The 26,495-nt window shown below is 40.5% G+C and overlaps 2 protein-coding genes across 5 annotated transcripts in view; one reads left to right on the top strand and one right to left on the bottom strand.

The window, feature by feature from the left end:
- The window catches only part of PEAK1 (pseudopodium enriched atypical kinase 1), a 219,189-nt gene extending 208,586 nt beyond the window's left edge, over positions 1–10,603 (bottom strand). For 2 of the 3 annotated variants that reach the window (XM_074966046.1, XM_074966045.1), the window contains exon 1: positions 10,406–10,603. The gene's annotated coding sequence lies outside the window, so the exon portion shown is untranslated. Of the gene's footprint in view, positions 1–1,045; positions 1,316–10,405 lie in introns of those variants that run through there. The other variant, XM_074966044.1, reaches the window with a different exon arrangement.
- A 516-nt stretch (positions 10,604–11,119) lies between these two features.
- The window catches only part of HMG20A (high mobility group 20A), a 75,485-nt gene continuing 60,109 nt past the window's right edge, over positions 11,120–26,495 (top strand). Inside the window, exon 1 of one of the 2 annotated variants that reach the window (XM_074966047.1) lies at positions 11,120–11,230. In XM_074966047.1, the coding sequence (XP_074822148.1) occupies positions 11,130–11,230 (101 nt within the window). In that variant the 5' untranslated portion in view covers positions 11,120–11,129. The remainder of the gene's footprint in view (positions 11,231–26,495) is intronic. The other variant, XM_074966048.1, reaches the window with a different exon arrangement.

Raw genomic sequence — 26,495 nt, 5'->3', positions numbered from 1 at the left:
GTATTACATGTATATCACTATGTCAATGGCTGTTTGCTGATTGATAACCCTCTTCCTAAAAAATGCCTGGCACTGAAGATAAAGCACAAATCCTTGTGATGAAATAATGTTCTTCTATATTCCACCAATTTTTATTTTGTTTAGATGTTCACAATTTCATCATATACAATTCCATACCGAGACATTTAGATGTCAGCTTTGTACATAGCTAGGTTATGTTGTGCAATAAGTTGGCAATTGCAGGAACTCTCAACATTAGAAACAATAAAAGGCAATGAAATTTTAAAAAGCTTATGTGAAACCTCTGCCTTTCTCTCATTTTTAAATTATGCTGCTTTTTTGGGTAAGGACCATTTGTTTTTCATCTTTATATTGTGATTTCACATTTGAATGATATTATATTTATGCATCTCCTTGAGTGCTCTGGCACTAGGGGAGGAATGCTTTATAACATTATTATTTAGTATTTTTCATTATCTCCTCTTTATAGGAACATACATATTGTAGACCATACAGAGCATTCAGATTGTGTTGGTTATCCATTTCAACATGTTTCAACACAATATTGTGCCTTAATCTGCAAATTTAGCTTCAAAAGATCTCAGTGTTGGCTGTTATCTCTATCATTCAGCAATAGCTCTGTTGATTTACACTCATAAATATAATATAAAACATAAGCAGTAAAGTCCACCTGCAAAGGACAGAGAAGGGGAAAGACTGCAATGTTTTCACCATCACACAATAAAGAGCTTGTTAAGTGCTTGTAAAATAAACAACAGGGTGGATACTGGGTAATTTGATTTTTAAAATGCACCACTTCTTGCTGTTTACACTATTAACCAACTAAGAGTTGCAACATAGCATTTAAAGAATGTATTCACTAAATACCATACAAATGCACAAGGGTAACACCAATGAGAAAAGCAACTGATTCAGCTATTCCTATTGAAAGTGATTGCGCAAACAACAGAAATGATCAGATACTTCTCACATTCCAACAAGCAAAAAGCCCCAGACAATTACAAGGAACACAGCACGAACTTACCATGACTAAAGCGCCACTGAAGCTGAGGAATCTGTCTAAAACCTTTTCAATTTCACCTTCAATCTGCAAAGCTGTTGCAGAAGGTTTTTCATGGCAACTGTTACTAACGGTATCTCTCTATCTAAGGCTAAGCGCCAGTACTCTGAATGCTACAGAACAGCATTCTTTCTGGTGCAAGCACCTTATTAGCAACTCTCATAAAAGAGCAACCCTTGAGAGAGATTCTCTCCTACTCTAAGATATATAGAGCTAACTTAAGAAACCATGAACACAACCATCACCCACACACCAACAGGTTATTAGAGTGAGATGATAATGCTGATATAGCTGCCCCCATCAATGACGATTACAGAGAAATAATGAAGTGCACTTTAAGCTGTGCACGTTTCAGTCAGCCTGTCTTGACAGTTTCTTTAACAGAGACCTTTTACAAAAAGGTCTTACCCACAGGAACTCATAGGTGCCGGTACACTTCAGGCTCCAGTGGGCTTTGCCCTAACATCTTTGCTTCCTGAATATCCCAAATCATCTTTCCAAAGCATCAAGAGGTACTGGTTTACAAAAATGAACTGTCTCACTGTAAAAAAAACATAGACATAGTATTCTTAATATATTATGATTACAGGAGAAAGACACATTAATGATAGCTTCATAATGTATCTTCATCTCAATTTCATGCTTTTACTTGTTGCATAAATTCGAAGTGATGTTCCAATCCACTGAGCCCAAATACATGCTAATAAATAAAATACAGTACCACAGTTTTTATCTGGAAAAAAAAAAAAAAAAGAATTTTGCTGATCTAATGTTATAAAGTATCATTTAGTATTTAGGCCCCAGGCATACAAAGACTTACATATATGCACTGTCTTTTTGTACCTTTCATTGTCTGTTTCTTTATGGGGGGAAAAATTAATCACAAAATCAACAATAAAAACTTTTATTCACCTTTATGTGAGTAGTTCCACTGACCGCAGTGGAATTACCCATAGAGCATAAGTCTATGCAGGATCAGAGCCTTATTTTGATTACACGTGAATTCCTTCCTTTCCAGGGGCTTCTTATTTACTAAATGCTCTGCACCTTCACTATCAGTAATCTCCCTGTTTCTAAAAACATTTCCGGTTTAAAATACAGAAGCTGTTAAGTAAACTTATCTTCTCCATGGATCATTCTAGGCAGTGAGAGAGAGAGAGTCACGCTCACTAGACATACTTTCAGACTTCAAACACACACAGGGCACATTGCGCAATCTTAAGCAGTACTATCCATCCTAGAAAATGAGGGGAGGATTGGAAAGAGAATCAGTGAGAAGTTTGGCTTCAAAAATGGATAGCACAATACAGTACAACAACTAATCCTTTAATGGAAGACTCCTGCATAAACACGTTCTCACTATATTTCTAAGTTTGTCTCTCTTAACATGATATTATTTGAAGATTTATTTTTATCCAGTCTTTAAAACATCCTCTAAATTTAAGACTGTTAAACAATTGTGGTATATTCACTATAGCCTTGCATGGGCAGACACCTGAGCCAGCATAGAGATGCCAGTGATTTCAACGGGGCTCTGTGTGGGCTCAAAGGTGAGCTTGCAATACATTCACTGAATGACTGGGGTCTAATCCAAATGGGATACTAGGTGGGAGGGAGGCCAAAATAGCCTGAAGAGAACATATTGGGGGTAAAGCTAATTTAATTATGAAGGGCACATTATCAACTTGAAATCTAGGCAGTTTTTAAAAACAAGATAATATTAGTTTCAAATATTACATGTCCTTAAATCTACTTTACAATTTTTGTTAACATTTTCCAATTTTTAAAAATTGTTTTTAAATCCCTTGTTGCTGTGCTTAAAAAAAACCCTCACAAACAGAAGAAACTGATTCACCCACGCAGTAAATACACTGAAAAATATTTTCCCCTCTAATCTCTTTCAGTTATATAGATTGTAGAAGTTAAACAACAATTGGAAAACAAGTTTTAGGCAAAAGCCTGTTTTTTAAGCTGATGTCCTGTTAAAAAGTGTCTGCATTTGTTCATAAAAATGTATTATCTGTAGAAAGACCCCATTTTCTACACTTTCATTTGCAAACTTCATGGAGATGTATTCCAGATTGTATGAAGATTTTCCTGATAACATAAGATATTGTGCTCAATAGACTCCAGAAAAGTATATATAAAGACACACACACACACGCACTCACCCCCACCCACCCAGTTTTGGTTGCAGTTTAGTATCCTCCTCTGCCCCCAATCCTACAATGAGTTCCCTGTGTATGGACCCCGGGACTGCACGGAACCACACATAGGCAGAGAAATGCCCCTCAAGCACAGCACATTTTAGAATGAAGACCATGTTCTTTTAAACTGCCTAGCTCCTGACTTTTAAAGATATGATACAAGATTATTTATGCCCAACAGAATCCATCACTGATTATTTTTATATGCAACTCCTCCAAAACTATGAAATAATCCAGATATGCTTAATTTTAAACACCTAGAGATTGGCGTTTATTCTGCAAATTTTGGGCTAGTCACTTCATTTTCCAGAATAGCATGACTATTAGTTAAGACCCTGATTAAGCAAGGTACTTAAGTATCTTGCTGAACCAGTGCCTAAAAGATCACATCTTATTAAGTTTTGTTAGCAGCCTGCATTGTGATCATGGACTTCCTTTTTATCCATTTATTGCATTTCTAAAATTTCAATGAAACTGATCTGTCTTCTTGAAATCAGCACTGTCAGCAACACTTTATTTCATCTTTTTGTTTTTTAAAATGTAACTGCTGACAACAGATTTTGAGTTTATAACTTAATCTTGAGGCCTTGCTCTCAAATGAAACATGGCATATAATCAGAAGGATTTTTAGAAATCATTATTCAAAAAGTCCACTTGACTATCTCCAAGATATATATGACTGGAAAGAATTTTTAAAGATTTTGTTACCCTTTTTTTACACTAAAAGGTGGAAAAAAATGCATATTCTATGCAATAAATAAGATATCCCCAGATCTGAGAACCCTGACCATTAAAATAATAAACCCTATAAGAAATAACCAAAAATTTTAAAGATTTTTTTATATATGCATAGCAGATTAATGCTATTAAATACTTTTTATAATATGCTGTGGTGTTGTAACCATCTTGGTCCCAGGATATTAGAGAGGCAAGGTGGGTGAGGTAATCTCTTTTACTGGACCAAGCAGAAAACCAAAAGCTAGTCTCTCTCACCAACAGAAGTAGAACCAATAAAAGAGATTACCTCACCCATGCTGTTTATAATATTTATTTAATTTTAAAAGATGCCTAACTGATCACAGATGTATACCACTAGTGACCAAAGTACAGCTGCAGCTATTGTAATGTTGCCCATTTGGCACCATCATAATTTTATAATAATAATATTAACTGCAACCAGTCAGAGTCTCATACCAACGTTGTTCAAAAAACTCATTGAAAACTAAGCCCATACATCACAGACATGGGCCATGATCTTCGTAAGGGATCTGTCCATGTGGGGGTTCGACTGACTTCATTGAGACTTGCAAGGGTGTAGAGTTTGTGTGGATAAATGCCTTGCTAGGGCTCACGCCAGAGCCAATCCAGATTACAAGCATTCTCATAAAAGGTAACTGCAGCATCATAACACAGTCCCTCCATGGCATGTCTATAATGGAAATGCTGCAACTGCACCTCTGTAGTGTAGACACTTACTACAATGATGGAAAGAGTTCTTCAGTCACTGCAGTAAATCCATCTCGCCAAGAAGCAGTAGCTAAATCAACAACAACAACAATTTTTTCCCCCCAATCAACCGAGCACAGTCTACACTGCGGCTTAGGTCATCTTAACTAAGGCCATGTCTACTTTAGCACTTGTATCGGCAAAACTTTTGTCATTCGGGGGTATGAAAAATAACCCCACCCCTGAGCAACATAAGTTTTGCCGGCATAAGTGCTTGTATGCACAGCGCTATGTTGAAAGTAGACACTCTCCCATCGACAGAGCTACTGCCTCTCGTTGAGCTGATTTTATGTCGACAGAAGAGCTCTCTCCCGTCAGCATAACGCAGCTACAAAAGCGCTCTTACAGGGGCATCGCTGTACCGATACAGCATTGCCTCTGTAAACTTGTAAGCGTAGACCTGGCCTAAGACTCTGAAGGGTGAATTTTTCATACCCCTGAGCAATGTAACTAGGTCGACCTAATTTTCTAGTATAGATCGGCCCTCAGAAGAGGAGTCCAGTTCATGGTTACCTCACATATTCCGAATGCAAAATGGGTGTAAAACACAACCACCCTGACTTAGTGTCATTTTATACTGGTGTAAATAACCACACAGGGCGCAGAGCAGTGGTGAAGGGGTTTCAGAAACGTAGCACAGTTCTGTAAATATAAGCCAACTTAGTCCCATCTACACAGGCAAAACCAGGCCACATTATAATATTTGCATTCCTGCTGTTTTAACCTATCTCCCTAATGTGGTAAATTGTGTATGGTAGATGGGTCTTTACAAAAAAGATACTAACCTCAGAAACATTCCCACTGCCCAAGTTGGCTTTATGCACATTTCAACTAATCAGCCAGTCTGTGGCTTCAGTAAACCAGCAACACCAAACCACAATTTATTTTTATTATGATACACAATTATAATATTGGACAACTAGATAGAACTGCTGAAGATACTGATTAAAAATAAATTCTTTACTTGTGTCACCAACATCTCTGGCATATTAAAGTAAAATAATTTTACAAGTCTAATTTTTACTTCACCATTTATGCTGTTTACTTGTAATATTTCACTCAGCTTTGACAATTAAACTAGACTAGTCAGTTTTATTTCCTGCTGTGGAGTCTGAGTTTTCATTACTATACAAGAATATTTAGGAGGGTGGGGAAATCATGAAAGCATTTCTGTTAACATTGCATTAAATTCATCCACTTAAGCTCTAAACAGGACCCACGCAAGTATGCCTGTAAATCCCCCATGGGCCACAGAAATGGTCTCTGTGCCAGCCCCACATGGGCCAGCACAGAACGATGGGATCAGGAAGGCCGAGGGCTGGCCAAGGAAGGTGTAGTTTCAATGGCCCAATGCACTAACTAAATAGCATGGAGGGACTACAACCTCTGTTTCAGCTTGAGCGCTGTGTTGGGGATGAATTTCTCCTCCCCAAAACCTTCACACTATCTAATTTATGTAGCTGGAAACAATTTGGACTCTCTTCACCTCCTCCCCCCCAATAAACACTACATTTTGGGACCAATATGACTGGACTGTATCCATTTAGAACTTTGCTCCAACTAAGACACAAACCAAAAAATGCTAAGACGTGCTATTACTATGTTTTCAGAGGATAAAGAATTGGTGAGAATGACAATATATACCAGTAATTCATTAGAGAATGAATAAAACATTTCATTATTATTATAATTCTGGATCAGATATTTTAATCTCATTTTTGCCTTTAAATATCTCTTTATTTATAAAGAAATTTCCTTATAGTGTTCACATTTGCAATATTTCCCTGTGTGACGGATTCTCTCTCATCATTACATCTATAGTAAAATATCAAAATACAATGACATGTCAGAATGTTTGCTGTGACTCTGATTGCATATGAGGGAGCAGCTCAGCAGGATTCCATCAGGCATAACAGCTCAGGAAGCCGGAGTAAATGTGGAAGCTAATAGTACGTAGACCTATGGTCTGAACCATGCTTAACAATTCATTTAGAAATCTTGGGCTCCTCTTGTCAAGGCCTTAGGAGAAGAGGGAATCCAACAGTCACATGTGCAAAACAAGACAGATGACAACCCAGTCAGCACCATCAGAAAGACAACCTTGTCAGAATGTGGCCAGATAGAAGAAAAGGAAAGATAAAAAGGAGTCAAAGCAGCAGCTCCCATCAGACCAGGAGGCAATGGGGAGGGGCTCATGAGTACTTCTGTACTCCTTTCCAGTACTAATGAGTACTAGTACTAATGGGAGGTTAATTTTAAACAAGGAATGAGAGGAGGGCATAAAAAGGGGCAAGAAATACCAAAAAGGACCGCAAAAGAAAGAGGACAGAACAAAGGCATAGGTGCAGAAATGAAAGAACAACACAGCAGAGAAAAAGAAAAAGAAAAAAGATGTTTATTTTGTGTACATACGTTTCCTAACATGACAGAGATGCTTAACAGCAATCACTAACATCTGAGAGTCCAAACCAAAACTTGTGATCATTGTGTGGCTAATGTCAAAGGTCTGACTGCCCTGATTACACAAGAGACCATTAAAGTTCTGTTAGATCAAAAATATGTCCTTCTTTCCTAATGTATTAAATTGATTATAATTAATCTATTTGGTAAGCATATGCAAAATAATTATGTATTTAATCAAGTAAATAAAATCTAAAAAGGGTTTATATGGAGTTATGTATCCAGAAATAGGTATAAAGAAAAGGAGTACTTGTGGCACCTTAGAGACTAACAAATTTATTTGAGCATAAGCTCAAAGGTGTGGAATGGTCCTTTCCACAGATATACCCCTTTCCTTCCTCCCTTCCCCACCCAAAAAAAAGCACAAAATGTACTGAATGGAAACTTTAGTGCACTGTGACTTTTCAACACAATGGTATAACAACATAATATGTTGTTAAACAAATATGCAGTAAATCTAATGGCTTCTGTCCTTGAATGAAACTATCCATAATATTAACAACATATTTCTGCGATGATGATGGAATAGAGAGTACACTTAAAGTTTGTGGACAGTACCAAGCTGGGAAGGGTTGCAAGTGCTTTGGAGGATAGGATTAAAATTGAAAATGATTTGGACAAACTGGAGAAATGGTCTGAAGTAAATGTAGCGAGTAAAACTGTAGCGAGTAAAACTGACCAGCATCAGTAAAGATCTAGAATGAAACTTGCTGAGGTCACTAGATTCATCTCTTGGTTTAAATTTATATCTTCTGCCCAATACCTTAAAAAACACACACTACCTGCCATTGCAGTTCATGTGTGAATGAGTCACCAGAGTCAAGATCAGCCAAACAATTTAAAAGTAGTAATCTGGGAAGTCAGAGAATGGAGCTACCCATAAGGACGCTCTGACAATAAGGTAACCCCATCATGAAATAAGTATGTAGGATTACTCATGGAAAGTTACTCATGGAAAGTGGATAATTCACTTCTTACATACTTCAACACTGCAGAGAGCAATATGAGGTTTTCCTGTAGCACACGCTAGAGCACTAACTTTGCCAGACGCTTTGTCTGGAGAAATCATCAGTAGCTAGTTTGCAGAACAAAAATCTGTAAGCTAATATGGAATCAGGTGAAGAGCTCTAACTAATCATGTTAAACCTAAGGCAGAGTTACAAAGCAAAATGTTCAGCAATATAAATGCCTTCTCACTGTATTGTTCAGAATCAAACCATCTATCCAAATGAGGACAAAAGTCAATTCATCAGTCAAATATAGCCACACAGAACTAAATGAATCTAACTTGAAACAGAGACAGGCTTTTTTTTTTTTTTAAATTATAGGACAACCAGTTTTAAATAACTTTCATTTAACTATAGAATTTGAATTCCATCAAATCTGGAGTAAATGTCTCAAGACCTCAATTCTGGATCTTACAGCAACTGTTTTATTTAGTATTTTGTAAAGAATTCTTTATTTTATTTATCCTGTAAAGTGACATTTTTAGACACATGGGATCACAAATTCAGAAGTGAAGTGCTTTAACAGACATGAGACAACCCTTAAAACATCTACAATAACAGAAGAAACTTCAGAGTCCTACAAACTGATCAAAGTGCACAGTTCTAAAAAGAAGCATCCAAAATATAACTAATATAAACAGAAGCAATCTTTCTAGGGAAAAGGCCCTGATCAACTCCAAGCTGGGAGGCATACCAATGAATGTTTCTTCTCTCTAGTGCCAGCCAAAAAGAGCATGGCCATCTTGTGTCAGATACCAGCTGCTCAGTAAATAATGATAATCGCTGCACTACATAAACACCTTTTTTTACCCAGTATTACAAAGTAGATTCTAATGAATAAACTTCTCAGTCCTTCATATCTGGTCCCAGCTCAACCTTCGGGTAAAAGAGTAGAAGAGATAAGGAGAGACAGAGCCATACTGATCAATCTGCCAAATCCCAAAATAAGGGACAAAAGAGAATAGTAAAACAGAAAAGCTTAATATAATGTAGAAAATAATTTGGTATTTGTAAATTAACAGTTTTAATCTCATTTTCTTTATGCCAATAATATACGATAATAAAAATGAGAGGAAACCAGGTCTGTGAGGAGTAGAAATAAACTGGAGTCTGCAGCAATGTTTTACTTGTAAAATTCCTAGAAAGTGGAAATAGACGAACAGCCCAAAAAGATCTCAAAACTGCAGACTGAGGTAGATGTGTTGCAACGTATTTAGCAAAGGAGCATGCTGAAAATGCAAAACATATATACACAGAGAAATAAAAATTAAGTTTCTTTATTAAAAAATTAGTGTCAGGGTACCTCTAATTTGAAAAATACAAGGGGGGTAGCAACTGCCCTGGCCTTCCCAGCCTACAAATAAATAACTGATCTGTAATAAGAAGCAGTTGAGAGAGATCTATGGACTCAATCTGGGCTGAGCTGTACGGAGCTGCTGCCGCCTCTTAGCTATGTCCAAGACCCTCTCTACTCAGCAACAAGCAGCTCCGCCTCTCCCTTAAGTTTGAGGAATCCACTTAGGACTCTAGATGCTAGGGAGGAGGAGAGAAGAGGAGGGGGCAAATGAAGAGACAGGCAATGAATCCCGAGCTGCGGAAGGATGGAAACAGAGATAATTAGGCATCCTTCATTGCTGTTGTATCTTCAATTCTCCCTCAATTCCCTGCCCCCATCCCCCAGGAGACGGGGATGTCAAAAAAAGTTGATCAGCCATTTCCCCAATGTACTTCTGCTCCTTCTACTCCACCAATCCAGTGAGCAGGCGAGATAGGTCTCTTCCTTCCTTCCTACTGCCCCCCACCCCACACCCCAACATAGGAGGCGTCCTGTAGAAGAAATATGAGCCACGACGGGAGAGGGGAAACCATTCATTTTCCCTGAATGGTTCTTCCTCCTTCCCTCCCGCCTCCATCAGACTTCCCTCTTCACGATTAAAGGGGGCAAATAACTACCCCACCCCGGAAGACTCCCCACCCCACAGCTCCCCTCCTCCTGTCTCCTCCACGGGAGAAGGACCATTTGCGTCAGCCCCTCCCGCTCTTGCCCCCGCCCCTCAAGTGGAAGGGCTAAGACTGTCGGAGGGACATTTAAATGTCCCCTAAGTCACTTTAACTACTCCCTCCACGCTCTACTTGCCCCTTACCTCTAAGGGGCCCCAGAACCTGGCGGGGCTGAGGGCTTCGTTCGTCACGGTTGAGCTCAGCTGCCGCCGAGCCCCGAGGAGGAGCCGACTCTGGCACCCACCGACTGACTGACTCACACAACTAACTACTACCAGCAGCCGGCCACAGCCAGAGACCACGCCCCCCACCGCGCGCGACACTAAGCGTCCCTCCCCCTTCGCCGCGCGGGGCACCAACCGTCACTCTCTCTACTACGCGCTCAGAGGAAGGAGAATCTAGACACTCGCGCGCTCCCGAACCCACGGGGGACCGAGCCATAAGTGCGCTCTCGCGCAAAGCGCACGCCGATTGGCTCGAATGGTGGAAAGGGCGTGGCGCCGCAGGGTAGGCATGATCGGGTTGCTGAGAGATGCTCCCAGTACGGTGTAGTCAGAGCCGGTTGGAGAAGGGGAAACTACGATCCCCAGCATGCATTGCGCCCACCCCCCCCGCCGGTCCCTTTAAAAATTGTATTACGTCACAGGGCACGCACGACAAGGTATACTGCCGCCAGCCGGATCAAATAGTTCTGCGTTGGCTTTCTGCCCCCTTTCCTTTCTCCGGCCTCAACGGTGGAGTGAGAGGAGCCGGTTCTCTCTGCTCCCGCTGTCGATTCCCTTGCGGAGCCTTCCTACTGGGGGAGCAGGACCGGGGAGGCAGGGTGTGAGGGGGCGGAGAGATCTGTGCGGGGCAAAGGGAAGGGTAATGCGGCTGTGTGTGTGTGTGAGGCTGGAGGAGGCTGAGTGGGGTGAGGGGATTGCGCTCCGTAGGGGGACCCCCCCTCCAGGAAAGCCATCTTGCGGCAGGTCAGTAGAGAAGGTCTGGGAAGCTCCGAGACCCACGTATCCCATCTTCCCGTTCGTGCGGTGCGTGAGGGCCTCTCTGCTTCACTGGGGCGGGGGACACCCCCGTGCCCTGGCTCCTAGGGGAAGGGGGGCCTGCCTCGGCACTCAGACCCCAGCAGGAGGTGGGGCAGGGGAAACGTGTCTTCCTCCAGCTTCCAGCCCCAGCAGCCTTTATTCAGTCTTAGCGCCAACTCCCCACTCACTTCTCTTGTGACGGGAGAGGATGGGATGAGCCACTGGGCTTCCTAGCCCCCATCTCCACAAGACGCCAAAGGAAATCGGGGAGTAATCTCTAGGATGGGGAGCCAGGGCTTCGTGTGGGGACGAGGGTTTGGAGGGGCAAGGAGGGTCAAATACATCTGGGGCCTCTTCTCATACAACCCCCATATCTCTTAAGGCACAAGAGGGGCAAAAGTGGTGGTGGTCCTTTAATTTCTTTACTCCATAAACCTCCACTGTCCTATGAGATGGTAGGTAGTTGATACTAAAAACTGCAAGATTTCATGACTGGGGAGTTTTAACTGCTAGTTCCTGTAGAATTTAAGCTTCTAGTCCTTGGGTTTGCAAAGAAAGTCTAACAAACCTGAACAGTCTTCTTAAATCTTCAGGTAGACTTCTTTGGGCTTTTTCAGAGCTCCGCAGCTGCAGAATACAATTGACAAGAATAGTCAGTTTCACATTACTGTCAGGGACCAATGGATCAGCAGTAAAACAGATGAGAATGATGTCGGTGCCATGTTCTTTCTGCTTGGGAGAGCTATGAGCAGGTGCTTGCAGAAGAAGTGAAGTAGTAGAATTGCACCTACCTTGCTGCGGAAGGGTAAAAATACATCCTTCCACCCCCTCATAGCAGCCAGGAAACTGTGTAGGGAGAGAGAGAAAAGGAACTGCTGGAAGCAAGAAGCAGCTTTAGATTTATCAAACGCCACCTATCTAGAGCCCAATTTGAAAGACTGGGATGGCACTCACCTTACCAGCAGATGGAGGCTGGTCTTCTTACCGAGGCATTGCCTCTGAAATTTGCTGAAGGAGGGCAAGAATATTTCTCATTGGTGTATGGGTGGTAGGCTTAGACCACTTGCTAGTAGGTGGTAAATTTTTTAAAGCCTGATTATCCTTATTTTACAGATGTGGAAAGTGAGGCACGTAGGAGTATTAACTTGGTTAAGGCCACATAACAAATCAACCATAGAGCTGGGACTAGAACGTGAGAGCACACTTACTGTCACTTTAGAATGTTGGTGTGTGGTTCCTGAGAATATATACCTAACACCATGTTGAAAATAAATATTTATTTAATTGATTATGATGGTTATTTAAAATGCTAGGAAACTGCAGCAGACACAGATAAGCATGGCAACACGTTATTTGGCTGCTACTTCAAGATGAAAGGTTAATGCCTTTTTTTTTAATGTTTATTTTAATGTTTTCTAACAATTCCTGGCAGAGATGACTGGCTGCATTAACAATACTTTGCTTTTCTAAAGCATCTTCTACCCAGTGATTACAAAATGCTTTGCAAACATTAAAGATTATCCTCATTTTAGGATTGGAAAAACTGAGGCAGGGAGAATTACTTTCCTGTGTTACACTGAAAGTCTGGTAGAACTGGGTTTGGAACTCCTGATTCCAAATTCTTGACTTTAACCATAATATCTTTCCTTAGTTTTGTCGTAAGTCCTTCAGCCCAGGGCTTGAAAAGATTACAAGATACTTTTTAGCTGGAGAACTAACTCTGTTATCCCAGAGGTAGTTATGGAGGATGAGATGTGTGGGCTGACCAACAGTGAGGCCCAGGGGGAACAAGTTGGAAGAAGCCCAGTTCATCTCCCACCAACAGTTGGGAAGAGGGTGAGGATACTGAATTTTCTACCAGGTAGCTGTCTCTAGCACCCACAAATAAGTTTCATCTGTTTTATTTACATCTAGCTGTTAGAAGGGGGTGGCAGGGAGAAAAAACTTTCTATCTTTCCTTTCTTCTGTCCAGAATCTCTGCCATTATCTTTCTCCCAGACACTACTGGTTTTACTCTACCTCTACCCCCCAACTTTCATTTATTTATTTTAAGGGAAGGTATGTTGCAGGGGAAATAACTCCAGTGCTTGCAGTGGATGCCTCTGTGGCTAATTGTTTTCTAAGTAGCAAGTGCTTGAAATTGACATTCTTGACAGTTTCACTGGTGCACACCAGCTTTTGAATAGTAGCGGTGAAACTGATCAGTCTTTGCCATGCTGCTGGAGAGTGAAAGGATAGCTATGAAAATTTATCAAACATCTCCTATCTAGAGGCCTAGAAGATAAGGTGATAAGTAACAGTCAACATGGATTTGTCAAGATCAAATCTTGTCAAACCAGCCTAATAGTTGTCTTTGACAGGGTAACAAGCCTTGTGGATGGGGAAGAAGCAGTAGATGGGGTATATCTTGACTTTTGTAAGTCTTTTGATACTGTCTTACATGACCTCCTCATAAGCAAACTAGGGAAATATAGTCTAGATGGAGCTACTATAAGGTGGGTGAATAACTGGTTGGAAAACCATTCCCAGAGACTAATCAGTGGTTCATAGTCCAGCTGGAAGGACATATAGAATGGGATCCTGCGAGGATCGGTCCTGAGTCCGGTTCTGTTCAATATCTTTATAATGATTTAGATGATGGAATAGAGAGTACACTTAAAGTTTGTGGACAGTACCAAGCTGGGAAGGGTTGCAAGTGCTTTGGAGGATAGGATTAAAATTGAAAATGATTTGGACAAACTGGAGAAATGGTCTGAAGTAAATAGGAAGAAATTCAATAAGGACAAATGCAAAGTATTCCACTTAAGAAAGGAACAATCAATTGCACACATACAAAATGGGAAATGACTGCCTTGGAAGGAGTGCTGCAGAAAGGTATATGGGGGATGTAGGATATCACAAGCTAAATATGAGTCAACAGTGTAACACTTGCAAAAAAAAAAAAAAAAGAAAAAGAAAACATCATTCTGGGATGTATTAGCAGGAGTGCTGTAAGCAAGACATGAGAAGTAATTCTTCCACTCTATTCCGTGCTGATAAAGCCTCAGCTGGAGTATTGTTTCCAGTTCTGGGTGCCTCATTTGAGGAAAGATGTGGCCAAATTGGAGAAAGTCCAGAGGAGAGCAACAAACGTGATTAGAGGTCTAGAAAACGTGACCTCTGAGGAAAGATTGAAAAACTTGGGTTTGTTTAATCTGGAGAAGACTGGGGGTTGAGGGGACTTGATAACAATTTTCAAATACGTAAAAGGTTACAAGGTTGAAAAATTATTCTTGTTAACCTCTGAGGATAGAGCAAGAAGCAATGGACTTAAATGGCAGCAAAGGAGGTTTAGGTTGGATGTTAGGGAAAACTTCCTAAGTGCTAGGGTAGTTAAGCACTGGAATAAATTGCCTAGGGAGGTTGTGGAATCTCCATCATTGGAGGTTTTTAAGAACATGGTAGACAATTGCCTGTCAGGAATGGTCTAGTTATTATATGGTTCTGCCTTGAGTGCAGGGAGCTGGACGAGATGACCTACTGAGGTCCCTCCCAGTCCGACACTTCTATGATTCTATGATCTGCAGCAGAGTCACTTGAGCTATCTTTCTGCAGACTTACAAAGGCCATTTGTTGTTTGGAAGGCTCTTTGCAACTATAATGGCTGGAAATATATATTTTTTTAAATTAAGGTTTAAATTCTTCAGAAATTTATATCGTAACTCTCCTCACTTGCTAGGGCAAGCTCATTCATCCTGAAAAAGTGGGTGAGTGGGATGCCACTATGTCTCACACCGTCATCTTCCTCTTTGCCAGAATGAGAGTTGTATCGGTGCTAACATTAGGTACAGATATTTCCTCCGAGCTGGATTCATGCCTTGCCACTGGTTGAAACACAGGCTTCACACAGAAATCTGAAGCATGCCTAGCTCAGAACTCATTCGCTTTAATGAATTGCTACTACTCTGTAGTGAAGACATGTACTGGGAGAGGTGGGGGGGTCTCTCAGCTGATCTGCCCCTTTGAAATGCCCTCTCTGTCATCATTTGATTAGCTGACTTTGATCTCCTCCTGGCTTCAGTGGTTGGTTTCTGTATGAATTTAAGCTTAATTGTTTTGGTTCTGTAATTCATGTGTGGTGTAGTACTTGCTTGTGCTTTTTGTGTGTTTTTAATTTTTCTAGGCACCGTGTTGGTACCAAACACAATAAGTGTGAAGTCACTGTAGTTTGCATCTTCAGAATTAGCTCCCTTTAAGGATTTTAAATGAATTTATGTTCATGGAAGCTGCCATGCTGCATTCATCTCTGTCCATAGGACAAATACAGAGCAAAGAGGTAGCACAAGTTTTACTGTCAATCCTGGTCTGGAGGAACCACCACTATGTCCTTGGCTACATCATCCTTTAAAAAAAAAAAAAAAAATCCAATCTTTTTATACTACTAATGCTGCACTTTCACCAGTGGGACCACTAAGTTAGACAGGGCTGAGATAGCTGCTGGCATTTTTACTCATGTTATGTAGGCCTACTCTGGGTAGCATTAAATGGTATGTTTGTAGAAAGGTTGATGCGCAGTCTACATTTGCACCTCCAGTGCTAGAGATACAACAGTGAAGAACTTAAATAAATACCAGTATAGTCATAGGGATTTTTTAGGGTGATAGGATAATGGTGAACTGTATCATCTCTAGTTCATTTAAAGGGCTTGTCTACACTTACCATGGATCCACGCTGCGGCGATCGATCCACCGGGGGTCGATTTAGCAGGTCTAGTGAAGACCCGCTAAATCGACTGCCGATTGCTCTCCCGTGGACTCTGGTACTCCATCAGAACGAGAAGCATAAGGTAAGTTGACAGGAGAGTTTCTCCCATTGACCAAGCGCAGCGTAGACACTGCAATAAGTCAGCCTAAGCTATGTCGACTCCAGCTATGTTATTCACATAGCTGGAGTTGTGTAACTTAGGTCAACTTAACCCTGTAGTATAGACCTGCTCTAAGACCCTTCTGTTACATAGTTTAGTGAACTCTTTGACCCCTCTAACTTCTCAAAAGAGTGTTAATTGTTATGGAGGAGAAGAGGGTTGTGTGATGTGGATATGTCTGTTAGGGACTTCCATGAGACTGCTGTCTTATTTCAAGTAGGCCCCTGAATAGCCATCTGATAGCTATAACTTTGGTGACCACCAATCAGGATTGGATTTGAACTAATGTAATGGGATAGAAGTGGAGCTAGATGAATTTTTTTCAGCAAATAGTGAAGTTGCTATAAAAAACATTTTGGGGGCACCAAAACTTCTTCAATTTGGGTAGAATTAGGCAAATTTTTTCAGCTGGAAAAAGTTGACTTCTTTTTAGAAATTGGTATTTTGACCATTTTGAAATGAAATATTTCAGTTTTTCATTTTGAAATTACTTTAGTTTAGAAATTTAGCTACATTTATTTAGAAACTAAAAAGCACCTGGAAATGAAATGAAAAGCTAAAAAAAACCCCTTCATTTTCGATCAAAAATACAGTCAGAATGAAGGGGTTCCCCCTCTCCACACCCAAAAATATTTTGACTTGTGTTTTTGTTTCATTTGGGAGTAGGATTTTTCAGTTTTAAATAATGGGTTCTTTTGGTTATAAACCAAAAAAAAAATTCACTTTTTGGTTTGAAACTAACCAATTTGTTTTAAGTTTCAATTCGCCTCCCCTAACCAAAACTCAGTTATTTGCTCAGCTCTAGCTAGAAGTGAAAAGCTTCATATCTCTGCATCAATCTTGTGCCCCTTCAACAATAGCTTTTCCTTCCAGGAAAGTTGGACTATTTTGGTTTCACACTCAAGTGTTTAGAAAATGTCTGCCCAACCAAAAGAACATTCATTTCCCACAAATCTTAGATTTTAGACATTAAACTATTGTAAAACCTCCATTTGTTGATGGAGGTCTTTATTTATAATGTCCTCAGATAAATAAATAAGTGAAGATACAGTACATGGTAACAAATTACTCCCTCTCCTCTTTCTCAAGAGACTAGATTGATAGTGGACATCAGTTGATTGATTTCAGCTTTGTGTATTGTATTTCTTATGCAACATACAGTAAACAGAACCAATGTAAAATAGTGCTGGTTACTGTATTTGGAATTGTTGTGACTAAAAATGGTGGGGGGTTTTGTAAGGAAGTAAATAGAATAAGTTGTGTCATTGCTGTAGACCCAACAATGTGCCTTTAAGGCACTAGAAAGCTAATGAAGGAAGCAACTGAAATATTTATTAAATGGGCTATGTTGTAGCTTAAAGAATTGCCACCACCTGGAAGCAAGAAAAATCACTGTAGTTGAAACTGAAAGACTTAAAGAAATGTCTTATTGATGACAGCAATATGTATGAAGGACCTGGCAAAGTGAAGGCGTTTTGGTGAAAAGTGGCAGTTTTTTATTTAAAAAGGAACCCAAGAACTGTGGAATAGGGGGAAAGAATTGTGAACAAGCTTAAAATTCCTCTTTTCTTAAATATTGCAGAAGTGTCGTGACAGTTTTTATTCATTCACTGTGTTGAAAAAGGGGAGTTTGATGTGCTGGTGTTCTTTGTTAGTGTTCGGGGGGGCGGGGGGGAACCCTACAAAATAATTGTAATGCCACTTCTTTGGAACATTTCTTAGTTGAACGAAATTCTATTTCTAAATCACAATTTCTATGTTATGGAAGCAATAGTTAATAGCACTCTATTGTAACATAGAAATAAATTGCACGCATTAAGAAACATTGCTGAAGATCTGTTTGGACTCTTGCTACATGAATGTTCTTCATGCTTGTTACCTTAGTTCTCCTGTGCCCTAATCCATTTTTACTTCCTAGATACTAAAATTGTTCAGACGTTCCTGTCAGGTTGATTTTTGTCTCCTGAATGTGATCGTTGTCTTTGGGGCAATAGAGGGTTTTGGCCAATATGGCCTTGTCTACCCTGGTGAAAATTTCTTTAAAAAAAAAAAAAAAAATCGGAACTATTGGAAGCCGAGTGAAAGTAGGGCTTTATCAGCCTAACCCAGTATTACACTGTTTCAATGAGACTGTTTTTCAGCAACTTTAACTAAAGCGATGTTTAAAACAGGTGTGGATGCTGGAGTCCAGTTTATGCTGTAGCTCATGCTTCTTCAGTTGAGCAGCTGTTAGAACTGATGGGAAATTTTTGTCAATTTCCCCACTGTGAACATAGCTTGGTTCTTTCACTAATTCTCTTGGTTTTCTTTCAAAGCCTTAGACTCCTAATGGCATGTCAGTTTCTAGCCTCACAAAACTGTTTATCTATTATTTGTGTGGTTTTTTTTTTTAGCATACTATCAGTAAATGCTAAACTAGGGTTGATTTACAGGGCCAGACTAGCAGACTAGTCAATACCATATGAGCAGGGCCAGATTAAGGCATCCTGGAGCTCTAGGCACACTGACTCTGGGCCCCTGTGGCTCCATCCACTAGCAACCCCACCCACAAAAGTTAGGGACAGTGGCATGGGTCCCCCTTCTACTCAGGATTGGCTGCTGAGGCATGCTTTCTATCCCATGAAGAAAAAGGAGGCATCAGGGTACTAGTAGTACTCACTCCAGCAGCTCAGATGTATCTGCTTGGGTGGATATGCCAGACCCACTGGTTTTAGAGTTAGCATCATATTGAGATTCATGGAACACTTCACACCTCTCAGAGCTGTTGTTCTGTGCAGTCTTCAGACTCACAAGGCTATTGTTGCTTTGCTTACTTTTACACTCAGTTCATGTTTTCAAGCTTTTCTTTGCAACCATCAGGGCTAGAAGATATAAAAAGGCACCTGCGACATCTCCATATTAAAATAAAAGCTGAAATTCTGATGTAATCACGAGTCCAAAATATGCAGAGCATGTCTGGTGATCTGTGAAGTGGGAGATAGGTCTGTCACTTACCATGTACCTGGGAGAGATGGGGAAAATGAGCTGTGAAAGAAAGTTTCTGGTAAGGTTATGTCAAGCTGTGTTCCCAGTTGCGCCCCATGACTTACAGATGCAGCAGCCTATAGGGTTTGCTGTTTCTCTCTCTCTCTCTTTCTCTCTCTTTGGAAACTGTCATTGCATAAGTGTGACACAAAACTTCACATGCAGCTTTATTAGGAGCAGGTAAAGAAGTGTTTCCAATACAGGGAGTAATGGCATATGCAGGTGGAATGATGCAGACTGGCCTATAAAGAGATTGTTCTCCAATCCACTTTTGGGCCTTGGTGACATTTACTTTTACTGCTCTGGCATCTATCAGGACCCACAGCATTTCAAATCATGCCATCTGCAAATGTAACTCTTGACCTTTGTTTAATCAAATCTCTAATGAATAGACAAAAGAAGTAACCAAATATGCACTCTACACAACCATACCATAATGCCTCACTTAAATCCTCCTTCAATATCTTTTAGTGCCGGGGAGGAAAGATGGGGTCTGTGGAATTAATAAGTTTGGATTCTAATGACTAAAGAAGGAAGCCAAATTAGAGTTGAAGATTTCTTGTAGAAAATGCCCTGCCATCGGGCTCCTGCTTATTTGAAACAATGGACCTATAGCTTGAATAATCTGCTGTTCCCAACTCTGCTAATATTACATTAGAGGAGAGGCAAACCCTTAGGGTCCCCATTAATTTAGGACTCTAGAGGTGGAAATTTAGTTTCCAGACAGAGTTCAAGAGGCTGTTGGAAGTCAGTGCAAGGCAGAGTACCTGTGATGTGTGATTCCTGTATGACTCATTGCTCAGCAGATGTGAGGCTGACTTTTGCAGTGACTTGAGCTTCTGAGTGGTTCCAATCCAATCTTTTTGAAATTGGAGTCAGCTGTTCAACACTCAAATTGCACAAGATTAGCATGATGGTGGTGAGTTGGAGGAAGAATCTGGAAGAGTTAGTGAGGGAAACATCTGCAGTCCTGCTTAAGATAACATGGCTACCATTTATTAGGCAGGCTTGTGTTCTTGGAGTTTTATTAGATTCTGATGTTGGAAGATCTAGTAACTGTAGCTAAAAAGATGTTTTTCATCTGTGTGGGGCCAAAGGAGCACAGCTTTTATTTTTAGCTGCAGACGTACCATCAGTGGGATCCTGGTCCACGAGTAGGGCTCCTAGGCACTACAATAATACAAATGAATAATAATTATAATATGCCTCTCTGTCACCTCAAGATTAATTTACTGTAATCTCCTCTAGTTGGGACTGCACATTATTCACAATAATGGATCAGCTGGTCCAGATGTGTTGGAAACAGAGTTAAGTACAGGCAATGTACTGAATATGATGCAGTTTACCAACTCCTTATGGTCTCAAACATGTTGAACAAGAAGAGTGGCGAAACAGATCTCAAACTTTTTCACATGAAAGATATCAGGCCAGAAGAGAAATTGCCCCAGATCACCATCTGGTAAGTAATGAACAGAGCCACTCTAACAATTTTGTATCCCTTAAATAAGCAATGGTATCAGAGGCAGTTGATATCCTATACAATCAGCGCAGACAATTCATTGTCCTTTATTGATTACGGAGCTTCTCCTAACAATGTTGCTTGTTGCTCAAACCCAAGTCTAAAGTCCAAATGAGTGGGATTCAGAAAAGATGAAATGGGTCCTGCCACAATCCTCTCGATAAACTATCCCAAAACTGGAAGATGATGTGCAATAGACCCAGTACTTGCACCCTTACCACCTTCAGAGGGGCTCAGTGTTGCCTTTTCTTGTGATATTTCATGGTTGTCTTAAAGCCCCATCTCCTGGAGTGATTAAGTGAGAATCTCTTCTTTCTTTTTCTTTCTTTCTTTCTTTCTTTCTTTCAAGTTTTCAGCCATCATGATTGCCAAGAAAAATTTGAAAATGTGAACTCCAAAGTCTCAAAATTCAGAAGACAAATGGTCACTGGGTGCCTGGTATGGGCCACACTGAAAATGCCACGCTGAGGACAGACTGCAAGAAATGGGACAGACAATCCCCAAAACTGTTGATTTATTCTATAATTAGATTCACCAGCCCAGTAACAAAAGAGCTTCTGCAGTACCGCACTGGTTAACCAGAAGCCAAATGTAGTCCCATGTACAGATTTAATAATAAAAGAAATGGGGAGTTATAAATGGTTAATAGATCATACACATGATTGCAAAGTCCTTATCAGGTTTGTAGCAGTGATGGAATAGCTTGCTGGCTTGTAAAGTCTGTCTGGTAACTTCCAAAAGATTGGAAGGTCCTCAGTCCATAGTTCAAGATGCTCCTTTTAGTTGTAAATCCACAGTCCAGAGAATCGGATGACGAAAGAGTCAAATTAGAGATGTCTCAGGTGCCTTTTTATATCCTCTGCCATGTGCATGGAAGTTTTCTGTCCTAAACAAAGCCCACAGCCCCTGTTTGTGGAAAGTTACTGGCCCAAGGTGGAGTCCAGGGTCACAGGAGCATCTCACATATCCTTACATGATTTGCTGAATCACAGGAGGGTGACTGTTGGCTCCTCAGGAAGAGCCACCTGGACTGGGTAAGCAGTGGTGTAAGTTGAATCCATTTCTTCCCGGTACGGGGTGGCACGTGACCGCCTCACGTGACCCTCCACATGACTCCGCCCCCAGTCCAGGGCCCCCACTCTCTCTCCATCCCCTCCCCATGATCCACCCCCCCTTTTCGGGGGGGGGCTCTATCCTCCTCCTCCTCCTTCTGTGCCTTTGAAACCGCAATGGCGACTGGAGCAGAACGTGGACAGCCTCATGCCAGCAGCTCCTCCAGCGCAGCTGTACTGCCCCAGCCCTTCCATACAGGGTCTCCTCCGTCTGTACAGCAGTCCCACTGATGGGCAGGGGCAGGGCTAGGGGTGGTACAGCAGCCGCGCTGGTGGAGCTGCAGTTCAGGGCTCTCCTGGGAACCGCAGTGTGGAAAGGAACAGAACTCCAGCAGCATCTCTGGCAGCTGTACTGCTCCAGCCCCGCACCTTCCCTCTCTCTCTCCCCCCCCCGCCCCCTCCCCCACTCCCAACAGGGCTGCTGTCGGATGGAGGAGACCCTGCGTGGAAGGGCTGGGGGCGGTACAGCTGCGCTGGAGGAGCTGCTGGCGTGGGGCTGTCCAGCAGCCCCATGTTCTGCTGCTCCTCTTTCTGGTACGCTGTACCAGCTATAAATACCTTGCTGGTACGACATACCAGACCGGACTGCCCTACTTGCACTGCTGGGAATAAATTTCTTTAATGGCCCATTGTGAGAGCTGAGGTTTCTTGATGGGCCATCAACATATAGCTGTCTAGCCTTGATGTAAATTCTATCTGGTGAGTGTCACCCACGAATGCAACACATGTGTAAGATATAAGTACATAGCCAATATTCATAATTTCAGATACAATGATGATACATGTATATAAACAGGATAATCATACTTCAAACATAACCTTTCCATTGACACCTTACATGATACACTTTGTATAAGATTTATGGAAATTGTATAACAGTGGTAACAACAGTGATATAAATGGTCACTTTTCTTATACACAGCATCACAAAACCTCACAATCACATAACAAAAAAAACTCCAAATTTTTTTTTTAAATCACGATTTCAAAGCCAATGCCATGATTTTGGAGGAGGAGCCTCACTCATGATTTTTAACTGTTTGGGGCTCGCAATATCAGAGAATGAGGCTGTATGAAACACAAGCCGCAAAGAACTAGCAATTGTCCCCTCCAGCCATTGCTCTGTTTTCATGTAGATACACAAGTTATTCTGAATCTGAGTACGTTTTTCCTCAGTGTAACATGAAAACTCTACTTTGTAACTGACTGTAGGCAGCATGGATCCAGCAAGCTGTCTTGTGCGCTGTTCTGGAAGTGAAGAAGCATTTTGTTAAACCATGCAGCCTAAAGCTCTGACTAAAAATTCCATATGCTGTAATGCCCTGGTCTTCTTCCACCAGTGCTCTGGCAGTTTCCCATTTTGCTTTATCATTTGCAGGTCATCTCTAAACCACTGCACTGCATGTGTTATGATGTTTCTGTAAAATGATCTATAAAAAGCACTAAGCATTAATACTGAAATCTGGAAGCACTAATAGTGGCTTTTTGAATTATTATATTTTGGCTGGTGTTGGGAAGAGAAGGCAGGAAGAACTGCCTGGTTCTCTGACTCAACTGTGATCTCTGACCCTTCTTTATATTCTTGTAAATATTTTAAAGCTATAAATAGACTCCAGTACATACTGCTTACTGAAGATTGATGTCCTCAAACCTAAATAACATCAGATTTAAAATTGTATTCAATAGTAGCAGATACTTGAAGCTCTGAGTACCATGAGCTATGGAAATAAGGGGTGTTTTTAATTTCTAATTATCATCTTGAAATAGTTTGGAAAAATGTACTGGTCCTGAAAGCATTTATACTAGTCTCCAAATGTTTCAAGCCCTGACCATTCGCAAGGACCTGCTTTTGTTTGCCAAGCGATCCAAAATTGAATACAACTGTTCTACACTAGAATTTCCAACCTGTTTTCATTAAACATGGAGACCTTTCTTTTCTTTTTCTTTTTTTAATTTTAAAGTGGATTGCCTTGAATCAAGAGTGATACAAAGAGACTATAAAACATGGATTTTGCTTACATTAAAAAAGCTGTTTGCTTTTTTCTCCTAAAACAAGTATATATTTTGAAAAAATTCTTAAGGTGGTTAACACAAAATCAGTTACTGAACTTACATTTAATTTTGCTAGCTAGAGCTACTGCAAATGTTTTTCTCCCTTTGGGAAAAAAATGTATTTTAAAAAAGCAGTTTTGAACAATCACATACATTGAGCTAAGCTACTATTCAGTGTATATTAGAATTCCTTATTACCACTTATAAAATAGCCTAAATTCTGTTTTAAGAGTCTAGTCCAGCAAAATGTTTATCAAGGGAATATGTTTATCAGAGCGTTTGCAAAGTATGCAGAAATGGAGTACACCAAACCTTACAATTTGTTCCCAGAGCTCAGATGCCTGTACTGCTGTGAACTGGAAAATCATTGTGAGTATTGATATGCAAATAAACACCCAAAGCATTTAAAGGTTTATAATAGGGAGAGAGTGGGAGGATGGAGGAGATTACAAATGCTTAGAAAATGCCAGAACATTTCTAAAATTCTAACTATAGCTTTTAGCTTAATGTTTTATTATATACTCTTGGTAATTAAGCTGTATATATTTTAAAAATCTAATATCTATTCATGCAGTACTAATATATTAGAAATTCAGCTCTATTCTGAAGCTAGCAAAGTTTTCAGATAAGAGTTTATAATTGCCTATTTCTGGAGTCTTCTAAATAAGGATTTTAAAACGTAGAAACTTTATTGGTCTATAGTGCACTGTATGCTTTTTCTTTAGGTTTTGCAGATGTGGGTCACTAACTTACATAACTTACATAACCAATAAGAGATTGTGATTGATGTTGGGATAGGGTTGTAACAATACCTTGAAATACAGTAGTTTGTGGCTACAATGAGAAAGGGGGGTCCATTCTGTCACGTGCAAGGATGTCAAGTTAGTTATCAATTTAAAGAAAGTCTTTTAAATGTTGAGGGCTGATTTTCATATCAATTTCAAACATTTTGGAAAACTCATTCTTTTTAAGGTGTTGTGTGGTGGTGGTAGGTTTTTTTGTTCCCTTTTTTGACAGTAGAGGGAGGGGGAAGGAGGTTAAAATATGAGTGGTGGTGGATAATGCACCATCTTTTCTTGATGGCATCACTGTTAGCCTCTTATTCCCTAGCAGCAAGCAGTTTGTATTACCTAGCAGCAAGCTGTAGCGCATCTGGTGAAGACACTGTATGCCGACCGGGAGAGAGCTCTCTCCCATCAGCATAATAAATCCACCTCTGTGAGAGGCGGGAGAAGCTCTCTCTCCCACATAGTGCTGTCCACACCTGTGGTTAGGTTGGTGTAACTTACGTTGCTCAGGGGTGGCTTCTTTACACCCCTGAGTGACATAAGTTATACTGAAATAAGTGGTAGTGTAGACCTAGCCTTACTTAGCTCATCTGCATTTTATTATGGTTTCTGTTAACTATGTGCCACCATCCACTTGTACAATAGTGGCACCTGGTAGCACAACTCTTGATAGCATCTGTTATGTTTACATTGCAAACAGCTCAAAAACAGGATGTATATTTTGACTGTTAACTGGCCCAGTTGCATTTTGCTAATTCACAATATTAGATATAAATCCATTTGGATTTTTTTAAAAGGCACACAGAATATTTTCTGCAGTTGTAGGTTTTTGCAGGCTAGGATAAACTTGTTGTCTGGCAACCTGAAGCCAAAGTGAAACGTATTGTTTGCTAGAAATATACTTGGCACTTAATATATAATAAAACTCAGAGTCATTGCCCCAAAGAGATCCCATGTTACATTGACAAAATGTCATAAGTGGTGATTACAAAATTTAGAAGGAATGGAAGATGAATGAAAGAGATCATATGGTATTTTATTCAGTGATGCATGCAGTATATAGTGCCTAGAGCAATGGGGATCCAATCTCAATGGGAATTCCAGGTGCTACTATAATATAAATAATACAGTGTGTCCCATCTGAGACTGAAAATGAAAATTAGCCTACTTTCTCACATTTCTTGAAAATGTTACTAATCAAGAAAATAAATGAATTATTTGCTCTCTCTCCTGCCCTCCCCCCAGTTGGCCTTCTCCTCTCCCGGCTCCGTTCACTCTATTGCCCTATATACAGACATTCATTTTGTGCTGTTTGCCTAGTGAAGGGCACTACACTCCTGCTAACTGGTGGGATTTACAAGGGTAACTACATTTTAGATCACAGTTGTCCTTGAAAAAGTTGCTTAAACTTCTCCACTAGCCAGCCTTTTTGTGTAGCTCTGCAGGAGAAAAGATTACATTGTGGGGGTGGGAGAAAATTGCTGAGAGTTGGCTTGTATATTGTTAGTGTCAAAAGTCACTACATACGTGCATGCATTAGAGAATGCATCCGATGAAGTGAGCTGTAGCTCACGAAAGCTTATGCTCAGATAAATTGGTTAATCTCTAAGGTGTCACAAGTCCTCCTTTTCTTTTTGCGGATACAGACTAACATGGCTGCTACTCTGAAATCTGTAGACTGAGAAAGATGGCACTGCATTGTTTAACATTTGAAAAGTTATTTTCGCAACCATAAAAGGTAGAAACTTCATTGTTTAAAATAAAAGCTTAACTTCTCCAACTTCTCTGGTGGGTAATATAGGTTCCTTTTTCA

This window comes from Natator depressus, chromosome 10 (genome assembly GCF_965152275.1).
Source record: "Natator depressus isolate rNatDep1 chromosome 10, rNatDep2.hap1, whole genome shotgun sequence".
NCBI classification, from domain to species: domain Eukaryota; kingdom Metazoa; phylum Chordata; order Testudines; family Cheloniidae; genus Natator; species Natator depressus.
The sequence above is the reverse complement of the archived record's forward strand: the minus strand, read 5'-3'. Positions and strand labels throughout refer to the sequence as shown.